Source organism: Toxorhynchites rutilus, chromosome 3, assembly GCF_029784135.1.
Source record: "Toxorhynchites rutilus septentrionalis strain SRP chromosome 3, ASM2978413v1, whole genome shotgun sequence".
NCBI classification, from domain to species: domain Eukaryota; kingdom Metazoa; phylum Arthropoda; class Insecta; order Diptera; family Culicidae; genus Toxorhynchites; species Toxorhynchites rutilus.
Window position 1 is genome coordinate 325,142,192 of NC_073746.1, and position 17,694 is coordinate 325,159,885.

Sequence of the window (17,694 nt, forward strand, 5' to 3'; positions counted from 1 at the left end):
CAAGCGGTCCAGTTGTTGGCAGTACAGGTCCGAATTGAGCGCTTGGCCATAGGGAATCAGCTCATAATAGATTATTCCTTGACAATCCCACCAAACACACAGCAGAACCTTCTTGGCCGTTAATGAGGGCTTGGCCACCGTATGAGCCGCTTCAGCGGGCTTCGACCACTACCGTTTGCGCTTCACGTTGTCGTAAGCGACCCACTTTTCATCGCCAGTCACCATCCGCTTCAGAAACGGGTCGATTTTGTTGCGATTCAGCAGCGATTCACATGCGTCCATACGGTCAAAGATGTTTTTTTTTGCGTCACCGTGTGTGGCACCCATACATCGAGCTTCTTTGTGAATCCAAGCTTCTTCAAATGGTTAATAACGGTTTGATGACTTATCCCCAGCTCTTGGCCGATGCTAAGGCTGCTACTATGCCAGTCTTTCTCGGCTAATTCAGCGATTTTGTCGCAGTTTTCGACGACAGGCCGTGGCGCATCTTCGACGACCTCTACACCAGAACGAAAACGTTGAAACCATCGTTGTGCGGTGGAAACGGAAACTGTATCGGGTCCATAAACTGCACAAATTTTATTGGCAGCTTGAGATGCATTTTTGCCTTTGTCATAGTAGTACTGTAAAATATGTCGGATTTTCTCTTTATTTTGCTCCATATTTGCGACACTATAACTCACGAACGACTTAACTAAACAAAACACTGTGAAGGACTATATTATAGCGCGCAAAAATACCTTTCCAACAAGCTATAGTATGACTCGATACAATGAATACAACTAGAACTACGCGCTTACAACGACACCTCGCGGAAACACCGCAGGATTTTTTGACAGCCTAATATTATGTTGAGCTTTATTAAACACTTTAGCTGCCATTTCCAGGATTCGTACACAAATAAAAACATTTTCCGTAACATACGTCAGATCAATTCTCTAGTATTGTAGTATTTTATGGTCCCCCTACATAACTTCACACGAAGACAGAATTGAATCTGTACAAAAACAATTTTTATTATTTGCTCTTCGTAAACTAGGCTGGTCATTTCCCTCCATATGAGGCAGGTTGCATGCTAAATAGTATGAAAAGCTTAAAAGAACGTCGCAACTGTGCCACAATTCTATTATTATTGACATAATATCATAATATCAGATCTACATAGCTAAACCATGTAATTAATACAATTAGATAGAAATTTGAAAAAGGAACACAATTTTTTCATTAATATTTCCGAATTTTAGACATCCGAGTGTCGTAGTGATTCTCAGAGGGTTCGATATGAGCGTCGTTGTGATAACATCACAGGGATGAGTTCCAATATGCACATATGAAACGGCCTCCAGATATGGAAGGTAGGTGCGAATACAATGAATATGTACCCCCGAACAATCAGCAGCAGTTAGTTAGGGCCGGGAGATGCGTAGTGGGCTCTACACAATCTCCCCTAACGACTCCAAAAAGGCGAGTTGACGCCGCCATAAGCGTCTCAGCCCAAAAAAAAATCGGTGTGTCTGATCTCCAGGAGGAGCAGCCCAAACAGCGTCTGTTTCGGAGCGAGCGGCTTAGAATGAAATGCTGTATCCCGCCAGCTGCACCTAAGATGGCAGCCCCATCAGCAGGATGTAGGTATCGCAACCCTGGTAAGGCAGCCCATCCTAACCACGAACAACGAATTTAGAAATACGGAACGGATTAATCGGCAAAGACCTAGGCAACGAACACGGAACACGAAGAAGGTAAATGATTGGAAGTTAGGTACTTGGAACGTCAGATCTCTAAATGAACCGGCGCGAGCGGGCTCGCTTGCTCGAGAATTACAACGGCTGGGAGTAAAAATCGCAGCAATTCAGTAGGTTCGGTGGCCAAATTCCGGAGGAAGGGAATTCCGTGCAGTAGATTCTATTGCACACACTTCTTTCATGTACCAGATCTACTACAGTGGGGGTAAAGCAGCGGAGCGGGGCGTTGATTTCGTGGTGCTGGGAAAACAGAAAACATGAGACATCCGGCGATGACGTCAAAGATGATTTCTACTAAAAACTAGAACGAACCTATGGCGAGTGCCCAAAACACGACGTGGAAGTCGTCACCGGAGATGCAAACGCACAGGTTGGGAGGGAGTAATTGTTCCGTCCGGTCATTGGAAGGCACAGCCTTCACTCGTCAACCAATGAAAACGGCCTGAGGCTGATAAACTTTGTCGCGACCAGTGGAATGGCCATATGTAGCTCCTATTTTCCACGATTGAATATTCGGAAACATACCTGGAAGCACCCAAATGGAGAAGCCTGCTCCCAGGATGTTACTAATGATAGGTCTTTCCGCGGACCAAATATTGACACTGACCATTATCTCGTCGTTTGTAGGATCCGCGCACGGTTGTCGAACGTGCTGAAATCCCGCACAGAGAGGACGATGCGGTTCAACATACAGCGGTTGAAAGCTGATGGCGTGGCAGAAGAATACGCCAGAGAGCTGGATCAACGGATCGCAGAACAACAGAAGGAACCGGATATAAATGGGCTGTGGAGTACTATTCACGCGTGCCATTGAAACGACTGCGAGAGAGGGGTAGGTACGACGCGGGAAGACAGCGTAACGGCTGATTTGAGGCTGAGTGCCAGAGAGCGATAGACGAGAAGAACCGTGCCAGGAGCCGCATGCTCACTGCGGCTACGCGTCAGAACAGAGAGAGATACAGGAAGGCAAGAGCTGCCGAAAATAGAGTCCACCGTCGGAAGAAGCGCGAGTACGAGGAGCAGGTGCTCGCCTGCCCAGAAGACAACTTTGCTAGAAACGACGTGCGGAGCTTCTATAGAACAGTCAACAGAGTCAGAAGCAGGAATTTCCCTGCGCCAGTGATGTGTAATGACAAGGACGGCAACCTGCTTACTGAGGAACCGATGGTTGCATATAGGTGGAAGGAGCACTTTCAGGCGCTATTGAACGGTGAGAAGCAAGATGAGCAAAACAGGAACAGGATGAGGATTATGGATGACGAACAAGCTGTGGAGCAATCATGGAAAATATACCGACGTTGACGGATTTTCTAACCTACTTGGAACAGCGAGCCTACATCATGGAAACTTCTCACTTGTCGTCGACGAAAATTGTAAGCGAATCTTCATCAAGACAGCACGCACACAGCAACGGTTCTACTTAGATGAACAGGATACAAATGATCATGTGTGGCCTTTGTGGTGAATCTGGACACGAACAGTTCTTCTGTGAACATTTCAAGGCGCTACCCGTGACTGAACGTCTTAAATGGGTTACGCAGCATAGTCGGTGCCAGAATTGCCTTTGTGAGGTACACGAAAATCACAACTGCTCATCTGGTACTTGCAAGCGCTGCAATCTGAGGCCTCATACTCTTCTCCATGAAGAACAACGATACCAGACCCCTCAACACTTCCGTGGAGTGCGCAATCATCTATCCTACAACAACGCATCTTGTTCTGTTTTCCTGGCAACTGCAATCGTCAATGTGATGGATGCCTGGGGAAATCTTCGTCCAGCTACAGCTCTTTTGGATTCAGGTTCGCAAACATCTTTCATCACCTCATCATTGTCGAAGAAGTTGGGATTGCACAAATGCAAAGTTGACCTACCGCTCACAGGGATCTCCGGATTAGCGACCAAGATCCGCGAAGCAGCATCGCTGACAATCCAGTCCCGAAATTCCGACTTCCGAGAGCAGACGGAATGCGCCATACTTGATAAAATTTCTGAACCTATCCCATGTCGAGCGGTGAACGTCGTTCAGTGGGAAGGTCTAGCGGATCACGAGCTGGCAGATAAGTATTTTAACATTCCAGGAAACATCGACCTACTCATTGATGCCAGCATGTATTATCACCTGCTTGAATCGGAAAAAATATCGCTGGGTTCATTTAAACCAATACTGCAAAAAACGAAGCTGGGCTGGATAGTAGCTGGATCTCACGAATCGGGTGAGCAAACAAGCCAATCTCATTCAACTTAGGAACTCAAGTGGAAACGAAGAGAAGAAATCGTAGATGCAATGCGATAAAACGTGACGTAACGCTCACCCACTCGATGCAACGCAGATCAACGCCAACCAACGAAGCGCAATGAAAAACAACAAAACCTTGCAAAGTACAACAAAACGCTGCTCTAATTCAATCATCGCAAAACCAAACGCAAAATCACGTCGAACCACATCGCTTACATCAACTCGTCACGGTGGGCGGTAGCTGCACTACCCAACGAACAACAGCATCTAGACTTCAGCAACAAATCATTCGGAGCAATAGATTTTATTCGCTTATGGTGGGCGGTTAGCCACGAGCATGGGATTTTCATCAACGAGCATAGATTCCCCGCCATATAACAAAAAAAAATTTGCTCAAATTTTTGTGGCCGGAATGTTTCGGCCAACCGAAGAAAACACTTCAAAACTCGCTAATAACCCTTTATTAAGGCCCATTTATACGTTGCTAGTAGCTGGCTTCACAATGAGCAGCTACTGACCCGGTGAACTCGCTTGACAAATGGTTGACTCGCCTTGTCCGTTCACACAATGTGAGCTGCTGGCAAGAAACTAGATACTACGGCACAGGTTTTCCAGAGATGCCAGGCGGTTTTTCAAATGTCCATCAAATCGTCAGAAACAGCAATCAGATCCGAATTTGTCAGATGATTGATCCGAAATCGACTTCTTTATTGGCAGTTTTCGTCTTAGATTTTCAGTTGAATTTATCATTACACAATTTTATCGCTAAACACACACTGGCCGTGTTTAAAAATACTTTGTGCTGAATTTCTTTGAACTGAAGGTACTATCCGGAAAAAGCAGAAAGAAAAAAGGATTCGGTCCAGGAATTGGATGCAAAAAAAAGGAGCAACAAATACAATATTGAAGTAACTCTACGATGATGATCCCCGAGAGTACAGAGCAGTGTTGAGAATAACACCTGAAAAAGTGAAAAAACTGTTGGATTTAATTGCTCCACAAATACAACGCAAGATACACTCATGAGGGATGCTATACCTACATAAGTGAAACTAGAAATGTTGTACCTTTCTTCTGGAATATCGTTCAGATTATTGTCGATATTTTTTTAGAATCTCGAAAGCATCCATAGCTAAAATAATTCCGAAAGTATGTAGTGCTACAAATGGCAGTCTAAAAGATTTTTCAAATTTTGAATTATTTCGCCTTGACAGCAGCTTCGTGTACCAATTTGTGAAATGAAAATGATAGTAGATTTGCAGGAGGAATGAATACGCCTCAAAAACTAAAATAATGAATGAAAATCTACTTTTTTAAATGGAATATGTATTCTGTTTTTTAGAACAATACTTTTTTTGGAAGTTGTGAGTGAATTTCGAATGAAAATTGTGCCCGATAATGATTTTATATTTAGAATCCCAAGAAAACTATCTCAAAAAGAAAACGTGCCCCACCAGCGTGCAAAACAAAATAAAATGAGTAAAAAAACTTTTTAAGTTAAACGGTTTATTTGTGATTAAACATAATAATGTACTAAAAGCTAGAGAAAATAATTAGGCAAGTTGCAGTTAGTAGTTATCACACCTCTCCTTCATTAGTCTAGGGCATTGATAAGACTAAAATAAAATAGTGGGACATATGATGAAATCACTAATTGTGGATAATGAAAATGAATGGATTTTATAATTTAAAAAGTTTTTGTTTACTCATTTTATTTTCTAGTTTTTAGTACATTATCTGTTTCATTAGAATATTTCTCTACAATAAAGGCATTGTACTGTATTCTATCAGTCAAAAAATTTCATTTGATACCGATATTGAGTAGATTGCAGAAAATACATAGTGTGTTCTCCAAGTCAAGTTCGTTGGTTTGATACACATATCTCAATCAACCTTTTTTTTTGAGATGATATGGAATCAGCGATTTTGAGCGGAGGCCAAATTGGATTTTTCAAGATAAGCAGTTTTAAAATGACAGCAGTTCCTATCCGGTCAGTTCCTATTGGTCAAATTTCTATTACTGTGGGACAATCCTACAGACATACATACATACATACGAACAGTTCAAGCTAAATAAAACCGTTTAATAAAGTATATTGCTATTTTGTGATTGCGGCCATCTTGGATTTTAATTTTTCATGATCTACTGTGATCTACTATTCAAGCCCTTTCATTTGATACCCATATTAATGGTGTTTTGACATAATATGTAGTCCGCCATTTGGTAGAATTTTGATGGATTTGCATTTTTCATAAATAACCGTGTTCTGCTAGTCAATCCCTTTCATTTGATACCCATTGTTACGGGGGTTTCGGAGGTTCTATTCAGCACGCGTTTTTATCAATGTATAGCGAGCTCAAAGCTGTATTTATTAAGAGAAACAATAATTAAACAAGAACTTTACATTATTAGGTTTTACCTACATTTGATCTCCTCGTTTTAAATTCAAAGCACGACAGGATGATTCAATTATTTAACAATTTGGGAATTCAACTTTATTTTGGGTTCTATCTCTACTCCTTTTTTGTGATTAGCAAAGAATGTGTGGTACGAGAGAAGTTTTCAGAATGACAGTGATGACAGCTAGCTGTCAATGATTGTCTGGGTGCGTCATGGAGTGGCACCGTCCGGATGCGCAGGTTCAGATCAAGTCATCAGTGGCGTAGTTTGCTTCCCCCCAACACCCATATTAATGAAGTTTTGGGAAACTATGTAGTCCGCCATTTAGTAGTGGCAGCCATCTTGGATTTGCATTTTTCTTAAATAACTGTATTCTGCTAGTCAAGCCCTTTCATTTGATACCCATATTGATGGGGTTTTGGAAAACCCACATTGATGAGGTTTTGAGGAAGAAAGGGATCCGCCATTTTGTAGCGGCCTCTATCTTGGATTTACAAGATAATGAAATACGCAGTTTTGTAATGACTACAGAGATAAAGGTGTGTTCCAAATTTCAGATCAATCGGTCAACAAGAAGGGGGTCAAATTTCTACTAATGTGGGACATGTTACAAACATACAAACAGATTACAGGGCAAGCTAAATAAAACCGTTTAATAACAACGATTCCGCTTAGAAACTATGAGGGTTTTATTTGTTTTTTCAATAATTTTCAAGTCTATAATAATCTTCGCATATTTTCAAATATCTTAAAAATAGAGACATGTAAAGACAATGTAAAGATTTGGCATCCCTGATTCGAGCGCTAAATTCTGTTTTTGACGTTTTGAGGGATGCGAGTGCGAGTAAATTCAAAAAAATTTGAAGTAGCTCGCACGCCGAATCACACATGACACTAACTGGCATGATGTGTTCACACGGTGTGAGTAGCTGTACTGCAGTAACTGACTAGACCGACTCGTATGCTTACTCGCACCGTCTGAACCCGGCTTTAGGCTAGGCGCAAATTGAGAAGCGTATAGCGCTCGTAAGCGAACGCGAAACTACCAACACGACTCATACGTGCCACGAACGTAGCGTGGTGGAGCGCATATTGAGTCGCGGTTTGGTGTAAATAACATGCCACTCGCATACAATGACTGATTAACACAGAGTTGCGCGATATATTTATTTACTAACACAATCACCCGACCAGCACAGCCATACAGTGTCAAACCCACGGCGTTATATGATTGTTCACCAACACAACTACCACAACCGGCATGACCAGCACGAGAAACTGTGGTTCAGCCACAGCGTCGCGCGAGTCGTGTCTCACGAGCGCTCCACCATCTCGCGTCATCTGGCCAATTTGCGCCGTTCTATCTGTTTTCATTAGCCACAAAAACAGGCGCTATATCGCGCCAAGTTACTCGCGCTATATGCGTCTCAATTTGCGCCTTGCCTTAATATGACAAACACTACAAAACAAAAACAACTGAAAACACTGTCTAAACACTACACTGAGAGGAATATTTAGTAAATATAACGAATTTTTTGGTAAATAATACCAATCTATAGTCATTTTCGACCGTACTAATAAACACGTATGTCAAGCAAAACCATGAATCGTAAGCCCAATATCGGCTACATTTTCCCGCTGAAAATGCACGTATCAGAATTATATCCATATTATACCTCCGTATTGCATTATGGCAACAATGAAAATGGTTAATACGCGTTTTTCTCACCAGTTTTCAGATATGACATTATTCAGGTTTACAAATGTTATCGAGTAAAATGTACTAAACTCTTGTAGGGATGCGGGTTTGTTGACAAAATGTACAAAAAATTTGTACATTCTACTAATTTTGCATTACCAAATGTATTTGGTAGTTTTCGACCGGGAATTTGTAGAACTAAACACTAAACGTAAAACACTGCAACATTCCTGCAAAGAAAGGGAACATTATTCGGATAAAACTAGCTATTGATTAGTACTTACCTCATTATTACCTGTAAACAAAAAGCAATTTAATCAATGCTAAAAAGGTGATAGAAATCCCAGCCGAATGGCACCCGCCATGTTTTTGATGCCAACATCTCACACGTCAGAAGTATTTGTTTTCTTCAAAACAGCGATCCGCGTTGACGGCAGTGAGCTTCGTTTACTAGTTTAGGGGAGCGTCAAAGAACAGCTGATTTTTAGTCGGAGTGAACGTTTTCAAAATTAAAATTATGAATGAAAATTAGCTTTCCCATATCAAATTAGTATTCTGTTTAAATTAAAAACATTTTTGTTTGCAGGTGGGGAAAAAGTCTCATACGAAAGTTGTTTATGAAGACAACTTTATATTATAAAGAAAAAAATCAGCAACAATGTTGGAATTGTATGAATTGTTGAATGAAAGTCAGAAATACGTGTTTCTAATAATTGAATAACATAATGTGAAAGTTTTCATTCAAATTTTCAAATTTGAAAACCGGCTTCGTGTCTTCTAATCTGGTAGAGATTGCACTAACGATTTTGGGACCCAAATTATGACTCAAACTTGAAGTCGCTACCAGACGTCGACGTTATCACGAATTACCAATTTACCACCATCTGACATATCGTGATGTCGATGATGAACTTTTACAGCAGAAGGATAGTGAGATAGGCGGTGACGGTAGGTAGAGTGAGATAGCGATAATCGTGTCATACACCTGAGAAATCCACTTACCTTTTAGCAGAGACAAACAATAACAAACAATCATATGCTTAGTTTGACAGAAACAATATCGCTATAATATTCAAAGCTCAATTGTTATAGCGAAAGTTCGAGAAGAAACCCGACCAGAAGAATAATCACTATAGGCCATATTATTCAAACGACCAAAGGGAATCGTATAAATAGGGCAAAGCATGTTCAGTAGGCTCAGTTTCAAATAAACCATCGATCGATACACTTGAACGGTGAATTTGATTGGTGACTTTAGTTCGAGTGAATCTATCTGCGAAATTCATCGAATCTTCAGACCTTAGCCTCTGCTCGGCTACAGCCTCATATGCCCAATCCACAAGAAGGGCCATCGACTCGATTGTAGCAACTATCGAGGCATTACGTTGCTCAACTCTGCATACAAGGTGCACTTCAGTATCCTGTTCTTCAGATTGAGACCGCTAATAGAATCCGTCGGCGAATACCAGGCTGGTCTTCGACAGGGGCGTTCCTCGACGGATCAAATGTTCACCCTGCGACAGATTTTCGACAAGTGCCGGGAGTATAACTTGCAGACTTACCATCTGTTTGTAGATTTTAAGGCGGCATACGACTCAGTGAAAAGAAACGAGCTGTGGCAGATTATGCTGAAACACGGTTTTCCGACGGAACTAATTAAGCTGAGTCGTATGACACTGGAAGGATCGAAGTCATGCGTACGGAAAGCTGGCGTGACATCAGCCCCGTTCGTAACGTTAGATGGACTGAAGCAGGGGGATGCGCTCTCCAACTTACTGTTCAACACAGCCCTTGAAGGAGCAGTACGAAGAGCAAACGTGCAAAGAAACGGTACGATCATCACGAATCAATCACGAAATCGCACATGCTCCTTGGTTTTGCGGACGACATTGATATCATCGGTATCGACTGTAAGGCCGTGGAGGAGGCCTTCAGGCCTTTTAAGAGGGAAGCGGCGAGGTTGGGACTTATCACCAACTTGAGCTTGAGCTTGAGCTTGGGTAGACTGTACAATTCGTAGTTGCTCTCCGTCATTGACCTGAACCAACCAAATTGCACAAAGAACCCACAGAATGACGCTTGGGACTAGCAAATCATTCTCGTTGTGCAATTTTCGGTGATTCGAGCTTTAAATGGTCAATAACGACGCCGGCCACGTCCTTACAGTCACCAGGGGAAGGGAAGGAATGTTAGTATGATAATCGCCGCCCGAATGCCAGAAGGGTCACCTCTATAACGTGGTTCCCTAGCGATTATCAAGGAAGGGATTTTTGTTAGTGGGAGGAGGTAAGAACCAGGATTCACGGTGGTAAGTGATGTGATTATATTGGCGCGGACCCTAAGTGACTCAATTAAAAATAAATCTGAAAATCGAATGTTTAGAGTTACAATGGATTATTAATATACATAAGTTACCTAAGTTACCTAAGATGGTAACCGGAAGAACTCCTCTATGATGGTTCCAGTCGACGATATATTATGAGATTGTTTGCGCGTAGTGCTCTTTTATGTTTCCTGAAGGTTAGATAATGGGCTACTTTAGAAGATAACCAAAAGAACTCCTATACAATGACTATAATCGCCGACTTATATATGACTTTTCGCGCATAATACTCTTGTATCCTCGAAATGTGACGCCGGAGATTATTGTTAAGCTATTTGAGAAGGTACCCGAAAGAACTTCTCTATGATGAATTAAATCGGCGACATATTCTATGAATTTATTAAGAATTTAACAATTGAAGAATAAAAGAATTTAAAAATTGATTCAGGAATTTTAGAATTGAGGAGTTTAAGAATTTTAGAATTGTAGGATTTTAGAAATCCAGAATTTTAGTATTCTATAATTTTATGATTTCATAATTTTAAAATATATGAATTTTGGAATTTTACAATTTTAGAATTTTTAAAATTTGAGAAATGAAGAATGTAAGAGCGTAATATTTCAGAGATCGATCCACATCTCTCTTAAATTTTGTTCACCTTGTTCACCTTGACCTTTCCTCTCTGGGAGAGCCCGAATCGGTTTCATGATTCCTGTTGGAATTCTTGAATACCCATTAACCACAATCATAGCACAAACTTATAGAGTATGTAACGAAATGAGAGTCATTTCATCCAAACACAACACTAGAATAATAACGAGAGAATGACGGGAGAATATGCTGGATGCATCTCGTCTCTCTATTCTATCTCTATACTTAGGTATGAAATATAGAAAAAGAAAATCAATTTGACACTCATTCTTTGTGTGGACACCGACTGGACAACATCGTTGCTGGACGGGCTGGACGGCGAGGGATCGAGTGCCTTTCTCAAGGCAAGAGGGCGGAGGGGGTAGCGCTGGAGTAAAATAGAGTAGTGTTTTCAAAGGGCCTTTCTCAAGGCTAGAGACGAATGAACTGCAAAAGTTTAAAGTCTCTCTAATTCATTACCATTACCATTACCATCAATTTGAAATACAACTCTGAGAAGAGCAGTGATGCATCATGATGCGATAATTTCAATTGGAAAAAACTGAAAGGACTGACAATGATATTTGATTGTAACAATTTCTGGATCCCGCTGGAAATGCAGAAAAATAAAAATAAAAACTATGGATGGGTTATACCTATGATATAACCGCAGGGTTGACGTAGGACTGCCGTTGGCTTAGTAATCATTTGTGTTTTTTCAATTAGCAATAATCGCACTTCGAATGTTCCTCACTGTGTACGATATCGCCGTTGCGCAGTGCTGTCGATTAAATTATTGATTAAACTAGTGAATGAATGAAATAATTTATGAATTCAATTGCAAACAAATCCCAATTTAGGCCAATTCATGCATTATGGTAGTGGTTATCGCAGCAAATAGCTATCAACATTTTGCCTAATCATCAAACGGTATGCGTAGAAGTTCAGTGAGCTGGCCACATGAAGGGACATGCAGTCTTGAAAAACCGAGCCAAAGCGTTGCATTTGTACCTGCTTTTGTAGACCGTGTTAGCAAAACGCATTTGTAACAAATCAGAACGCAGAGTTTTTGTTTGAATAATGTCTGACTTTCTGAATTGTTCGATAGTTAGTATCATTCAATATATAATATTCTTCATTGGGATAAATTGCTTGGGAGTGCCCATATCGATTGATGCAAATGTCTCGTACATCCATCAGGGACTGACTGAACAATAAGCGCTCGAAATTGGACAATTTTCGATGTCTAGCGGTCCATAAAACACACTAAGCTATTAATTTTGCAGGATGCAGCTCTGTTTCGATTCGATAACGGCTCTGGGATTCTTTGCACTCCAAATGCAGCAGTTTGCTTATTGTCGTGTCGCTTGAATCAAAAAAGAGATTCATCGATGCACAGAATTCTCTTTCAAATTCACCATAAGTTTCTCGACCTGAACCATGGTGTTCGTAAAAAAAATCCGCACAATTCGCAAGCGTTGTTCAGGTGCCAACCTATTCATGAATTGGTAAATCAATCTAAAAACGAAATGTGTTCATGTGTTCAGATATTAGTGGTATTGCAATTCTTCTTATTCCGTGGCAATATCAGTTCCAAAAAAAATGCAATTATCAGCAGCTTTGCCAATACGTTTATGATGTAATGCAGATTAGGTAAATAGCGATAACGCATTGATAAGAATCGGCTGCAGTAAACAAAAATCGCCGGTTCACAGTACAAATTTATTCACCACGATACGCGCGCCAAAAGTTATCTTCGTTCAACTTTGGGAATGCAATCCATACCGATTGGATTTTACTTTGCACCGACCCACTCGATAAGATAACGAAATTATCACCAGATCCATCATTTCGGAAGTTTTTCTAGTTCCCGCAGTGCCCCGAAACCATGAACTTGAACAGGATCACAGCGACGGATATTCAATCCCAGCCATACGTCGCCGCGGAACCGCTAAGGCCGATTCCGCGCGCGGAAATGGTCTGGATCGTTCTGGAAGCCTTGTTCGATTTGATCGTTTGCTACTTCCGATGTATCCCTCTGTGGATTCGTTTGGTGCTGGACACATTCCACCCACCGGCGCCGAAAACAATCAGCGGTCAAAATGCTTTGATTACAGGCGGAGCGAATGGAATTGGCAGGGCGATCGCCACTGAATTGGCAAAGGAGGGATGCAATGTCATCATCGTGGACGAGGACCAGGTCAACGCGGAGAAAACTGCAGCAGAGCTGAAGGCATTCAATGTGGATGCTTTCTCCTACAAGGTACTATAACGCTGGGAAAGTAATCAGATGTATTGATCAGTTTTTTTTTTCTTCAGTGTGATGTCGCCGATTACGAACAGGTTAAGGAACTTCGCGGCCAGGTGGAAACGGACGTCGGTTCGGTTGATATACTGATCAACAACGCTGGTATTTTGTCTTTTCTGTTACCGAACGAAAACAACCCATCGATGATACAAAGGATGATGGAAGTCAATGCTTTGGCTGGATTTTGGGTTTAATCAATATGCTTTTGCTGTGAGGCATCCTCTCTACAGTCGGTATGTCTTTTGCAGACGGTGGAGCAGTTCCTGCCAGGGATGACACGCCAACGCAGAGGTCATATAGTTGCCATTGCGTCGGCCTCGTCCTACTTCCCAGTCGGATGGATGAAAAATTATGTGACAACAAAGTACGCCGTTCGGGGTTACATGGAAGCACTGGATGAGGAGCTATATCTTGCCGGACAGTCGGATTATGTGAAAACAACGACGGTATTTCCTTTTGTAGTCAACACTCGGAAGCAGGTTATGGATGCGATAAATCGGAAACGGTAAGAGAATTTTAGCTATTGGTTGAAAACACTCGTGAATTATTGAATCTGTGATGTTCCAGGGGTTTATCCAAGATGCCAAAATATTCGCCCGAAGAAACTGCCGCAACGGTGCTCAAAGCAATCAAAAATAATCAACGCAAGGTGGTCGTACCTGATCGATTGAAGGCCTGGCAGTTGAGTTTCTACGAGTATGAATCTTGCTATTATCTTTGAACGAATAATCTGTAATGTTTCTTTTGTTTTTTGTAGACATATTCCTATCGAGATTCGGCGAAAGCTCGATCTTGCCGTGATGAAGGAGAAACCAATTGTCCTAGACTAATAATATAAAGATATTGAATATTGATTCCTATATTATTTTTAGAATGCTTTGTGTTAAAATCATTCCTGGTATAGGATTTTTTTCGTTGAATGAACCCACATACTTCTTCAATGTCTACAAGTTATCCATCGGGGGTCAATCTCATCATGAGTGACTTCCAATAAAGTAACTGTTTAGGCGTTTTGAGACTTGAATGCGAATGTGTAACTCGAAGAGACTTCCGTTATTCAGATGCATTTCAAGAAATTGCTATTCGCGTTGATTTAATGCCACTCCGAGTTTGGGAAACGGCAATAATGGATTTTCAGGTGGAATGAAAATTACAAATGTAAATAAACTTCTCCGAATCGAATCTGTACTCTATGTTAAAGAGTAATGCCGGATTTACAATCCTTCACAATGAGCGCGATTTTTTTCTTCAATAACGATTTTTATTCGTCAACCAATCAGAGCAAAGCGCGAAATCACCCATGACAGTGCGAAAAAAGATAGAACTCTCCAAGCTTTGGCTGCGAAAATCGCGTTGCTTTGATGAGAGACACTACATACATCAGACAGGTGGAACAAAATATGCTTGATGGGTGGAACAATATATCGAAATAAATGTTCAATTCTATACATATGAGACACTTCATAAAGTGAGAGCTGAATCGATTACCTATTGCAAGTGTTTTGCTGCATAATCATAATTATTTTTACGCATTTTTGTTAATATTTGATTGAATTCGTTAGTTTTTCAATTATTAATTATCTGGAGTTATATACTTGCTTTCACATTTCTAGCGATATGATTTTGTTCCACCAATTTAGTACGACCTTGTCCATAACAAATAATGGCAGTATGATTAGGGAGACGCAGGTTTGACAGACAGATTATGACAGATCATCTCGCGATATCGCGCACCATTGTAAAGAGCTGAACTGAAAAATATCGCGAGTGAGTATATCGCATGCGATTAAAAGCCTGCATTGTAAAGAAAGCATAACACGTTTTTTTCGCAAATTGTGAAAAGATATTAAACGAAAAATGTGATCGATAATGTTTTCAAATTATAATCATGAGTCTCAGTGAAAATATTAGAATAAATCCCTATTATTCTGAGCAGTGAATGAATTGAGATGATTTAAGTCACGGTGTTCCCGAAGGCGACTGGCGTGACTATAGAATGTCACTAGATGAGATTGGAAATCATGTCCTCATATGTTATCGCCTCGCGTATCAAATAGAAGCTGAAAAGTAAGGTGGCTTTCACAATAAAACGAGAATCTTTGCTATCTCACGTCATTCGCCGCGCAGAATAAAGGGGAAAAAATCGACAAATGGTTGAGTAAAGGCGGAATTCGACCTATTCAACATGATACATGCTACAAGTAAAACGTAAACAACAATGGATATGATACTTGCGCGTTTTTTTAAATGTTGTTTTCACCTCAGCCACTACATAGTGGTGTGCGATCGCGCACTACTCCAACATATGTCTTAATGTTATTATTTTTATAATCAATAATTTTGTTGCTCCATTATTCTGGTGAATTATGATAATCGTCAATAAATGACGTAGTTGCCCCAACATTGTCGTGCTACACACGCCGCACCGATCCGCAAGCCATTGGATAAGGACAACATCGCTCAACAATACCAATTATGTCGTAAAATGATACACTCCAATAAGCAAGAAGCATTGACTTGTAGTATGCATCAAATCGAATAGGTGGAATCCCGCCTTAAGGGTCAGGACTCCAGGTTTCAAGCAATCTGGTCCTGGTTGGACCATGGCGACCGATAGTGGACTTTTCTAAAAATCATTTTCTAACTTTATGATTGCTATTCGGATTTAGTCGGTTCTTTCTATGGCCCACTACAGAATATTAATAAGAAACTATTCTGTTTTATAATATGAAGACGGTATAACGGTAAAATTGGGTGCTCTTTCAGTCTTGAAAAAACTTATTACAATATATTTTATTTGAATATAGAAAATGCAGAAATGCAAACAAATTCAACGCCGTGCCGATTTTGCCTAGACAACCTTTTTAAGCCAGTTTATTGGATGCTAGAGGTTGCTATGCGAAGCGAATTTTCCAAATAATATCAGTTGTTTTGCTCATTGATTTCAATTGCACTTGTTTCATCACATAGAACAATTTCTCACAAATATATGTGGATCAAAATAAAGGAGTAATTAAAACAGCTTGTTTTCTTAGTTCTGGAATCGCGCTTCTTGAACAAATTTAGAAAAGAAATCCAAATGATTATAGTTACCAAATTTGTCACGCTGTTCTGAATCACACTGCATTTCAATGAGTTCCATCTGCATTTTTCAAGGGAAATTTTCATCAAGGAAACTGAATGGAATAGAAAAAATGTTGAGAGTTCCTTCATGTGCTTTGAAGTTTTCAAATCTGCGGGAAAAATCAGCCTTCATTGCCTGGTACAACGTTATTTCTAGTTCACGATACTTTGAAATTTTTCAGTGTCAGAAAATGGGCAAAATTAAATCTTAAGTTTGCTTTCGTTTTGACGTATTTTGACGCCACCAATGTATGGCTCTGTATGCATGCCATGTTGAACGCTTGTTTGGTGCTGATGCTGACGTTGTACGAACGATGTGTAGAGATGCGATTCCACTGAGACAATACTAAATGTAGCATGATACTTACAAGTATTGTCATTGTTGTTGTTTTCATGCGGTGCCAAAGATTGATTGATGTAGTAATGAGATGTGGAATGATGGTGCTGGTGCAACAAGTATATAATCGACTGTAGGCGAGTGCATGTCAATTGAGAAAGAGGCCTTTTTCAATTCATTGACATGAAACACTGTGACATACGATCAACTAGTATATTGTTCCGCGAGGGCAAACATGAATCATCAATTGATTATCGTCAACTAATTCTACAATAAACAAAACCATTTCGGGGCGACCAAACCATTCTACTAAACAGTTTCTAAAATCTCGCAGCTTTATATAATAGTATCCGAAGTTATAAACAAGCGACTTGTATAAAATAACAGCGTAGTTCTACGTCAACAATGCGGCCGGGTCTTGGACACAACCTCCTATAACTTTTTTAAGCTGGCTGAGTTGTTCAGATAGCTTGTAACGATTCTGAGAGAGCAGAATCGGTGACGTGATTATTAGCACGTCACTTGCTTGGACTGTTGTATCCAGTTGCTAGGAACACAATCCACGAGGATAACGAGGATGTAATCATGACGGTGATGGCAAGCTGAATCCCACTGTTCTCGATCCTTTTCCTTATCTCTTTTATTCCCTAAATAAAACTTCACAGTCCTATCCCTACATCAGCTGTCATTTGTGAAATGGCTCTCCTCGGCGAAAGCCCAAAACGACAGCCATGACAGGGCGAAGAGTCCTGATGGTGGATACGCGACGAGTGACGTTTTCTTCTGGATTGAGCCGTGAGCGAGTCAACACGTTAATCGACATCCTCATTTGATTAGTTTGTCGAAATTTGCCTTCTCCATTGTAGTTCCGCGAGTGGAAGTGGTGTACTAAG

The 17,694-nt window shown here is 40.7% G+C and overlaps 2 protein-coding genes and 1 long non-coding RNA gene across 3 annotated transcripts; 2 read left to right on the forward strand and 1 right to left on the reverse strand.

Moving 5' to 3' along the window:
- Positions 1 to 3,187: 3,187 nt before the first annotated feature.
- LOC129774532 (uncharacterized) lies at positions 3,188 to 3,988 on the forward strand. The gene has a single exon (XM_055778281.1). It carries the CDS (start codon positions 3,188 to 3,190, stop codon positions 3,986 to 3,988), a length of 801 nt encoding a protein of 266 aa, XP_055634256.1.
- Positions 3,989 to 5,761: 1,773 nt separating this feature from the next.
- On the reverse strand, positions 5,762 to 6,540 carry LOC129778218 (uncharacterized). Its single transcript, XR_008743401.1, has 2 exons — positions 6,404 to 6,540; positions 5,762 to 6,342 (listed from the first exon to the last, which is right to left on the reverse strand). It is a non-coding gene; the product is annotated as an uncharacterized LOC129778218 (long non-coding RNA).
- Positions 6,541 to 12,770: 6,230 nt separating this feature from the next.
- Positions 12,771 to 16,091, forward strand: LOC129778367 (estradiol 17-beta-dehydrogenase 11-like). The gene is made up of 5 exons (XM_055785235.1): positions 12,771 to 13,296; positions 13,353 to 13,529; positions 13,590 to 13,846; positions 13,909 to 14,037; positions 14,099 to 16,091. Exons 1-5 carry the CDS (start codon positions 12,922 to 12,924, stop codon positions 14,169 to 14,171), a joined length of 1,011 nt encoding a protein of 336 aa, XP_055641210.1. The 5' UTR covers positions 12,771 to 12,921; the 3' UTR covers positions 14,172 to 16,091.
- The last annotated feature ends 1,603 nt before the right edge of the window (positions 16,092 to 17,694 follow it).

Bases quoted from the DNA above. Each gene is read 5' to 3' on its own strand.
- LOC129774532 (XM_055778281.1), top strand. From the start codon at position 3,188: ATGTGTGGCCTTTGTGGTGAATCTGGACACGAACAGTTCTTCTGTGAA.
- LOC129778367 (XM_055785235.1), top strand. From the start codon at position 12,922: ATGAACTTGAACAGGATCACAGCGACGGATATTCAATCCCAGCCATAC. The intron at 13,297-13,352 runs GTACTATAACGC...TTTTTTCTTCAG, and splicing joins TGGATGCTTTCTCCTACAAG to TGTGATGTCGCCGATTACGA. The intron at 13,530-13,589 runs GTTTAATCAATA...TGTCTTTTGCAG, and splicing joins ATGCTTTGGCTGGATTTTGG to ACGGTGGAGCAGTTCCTGCC.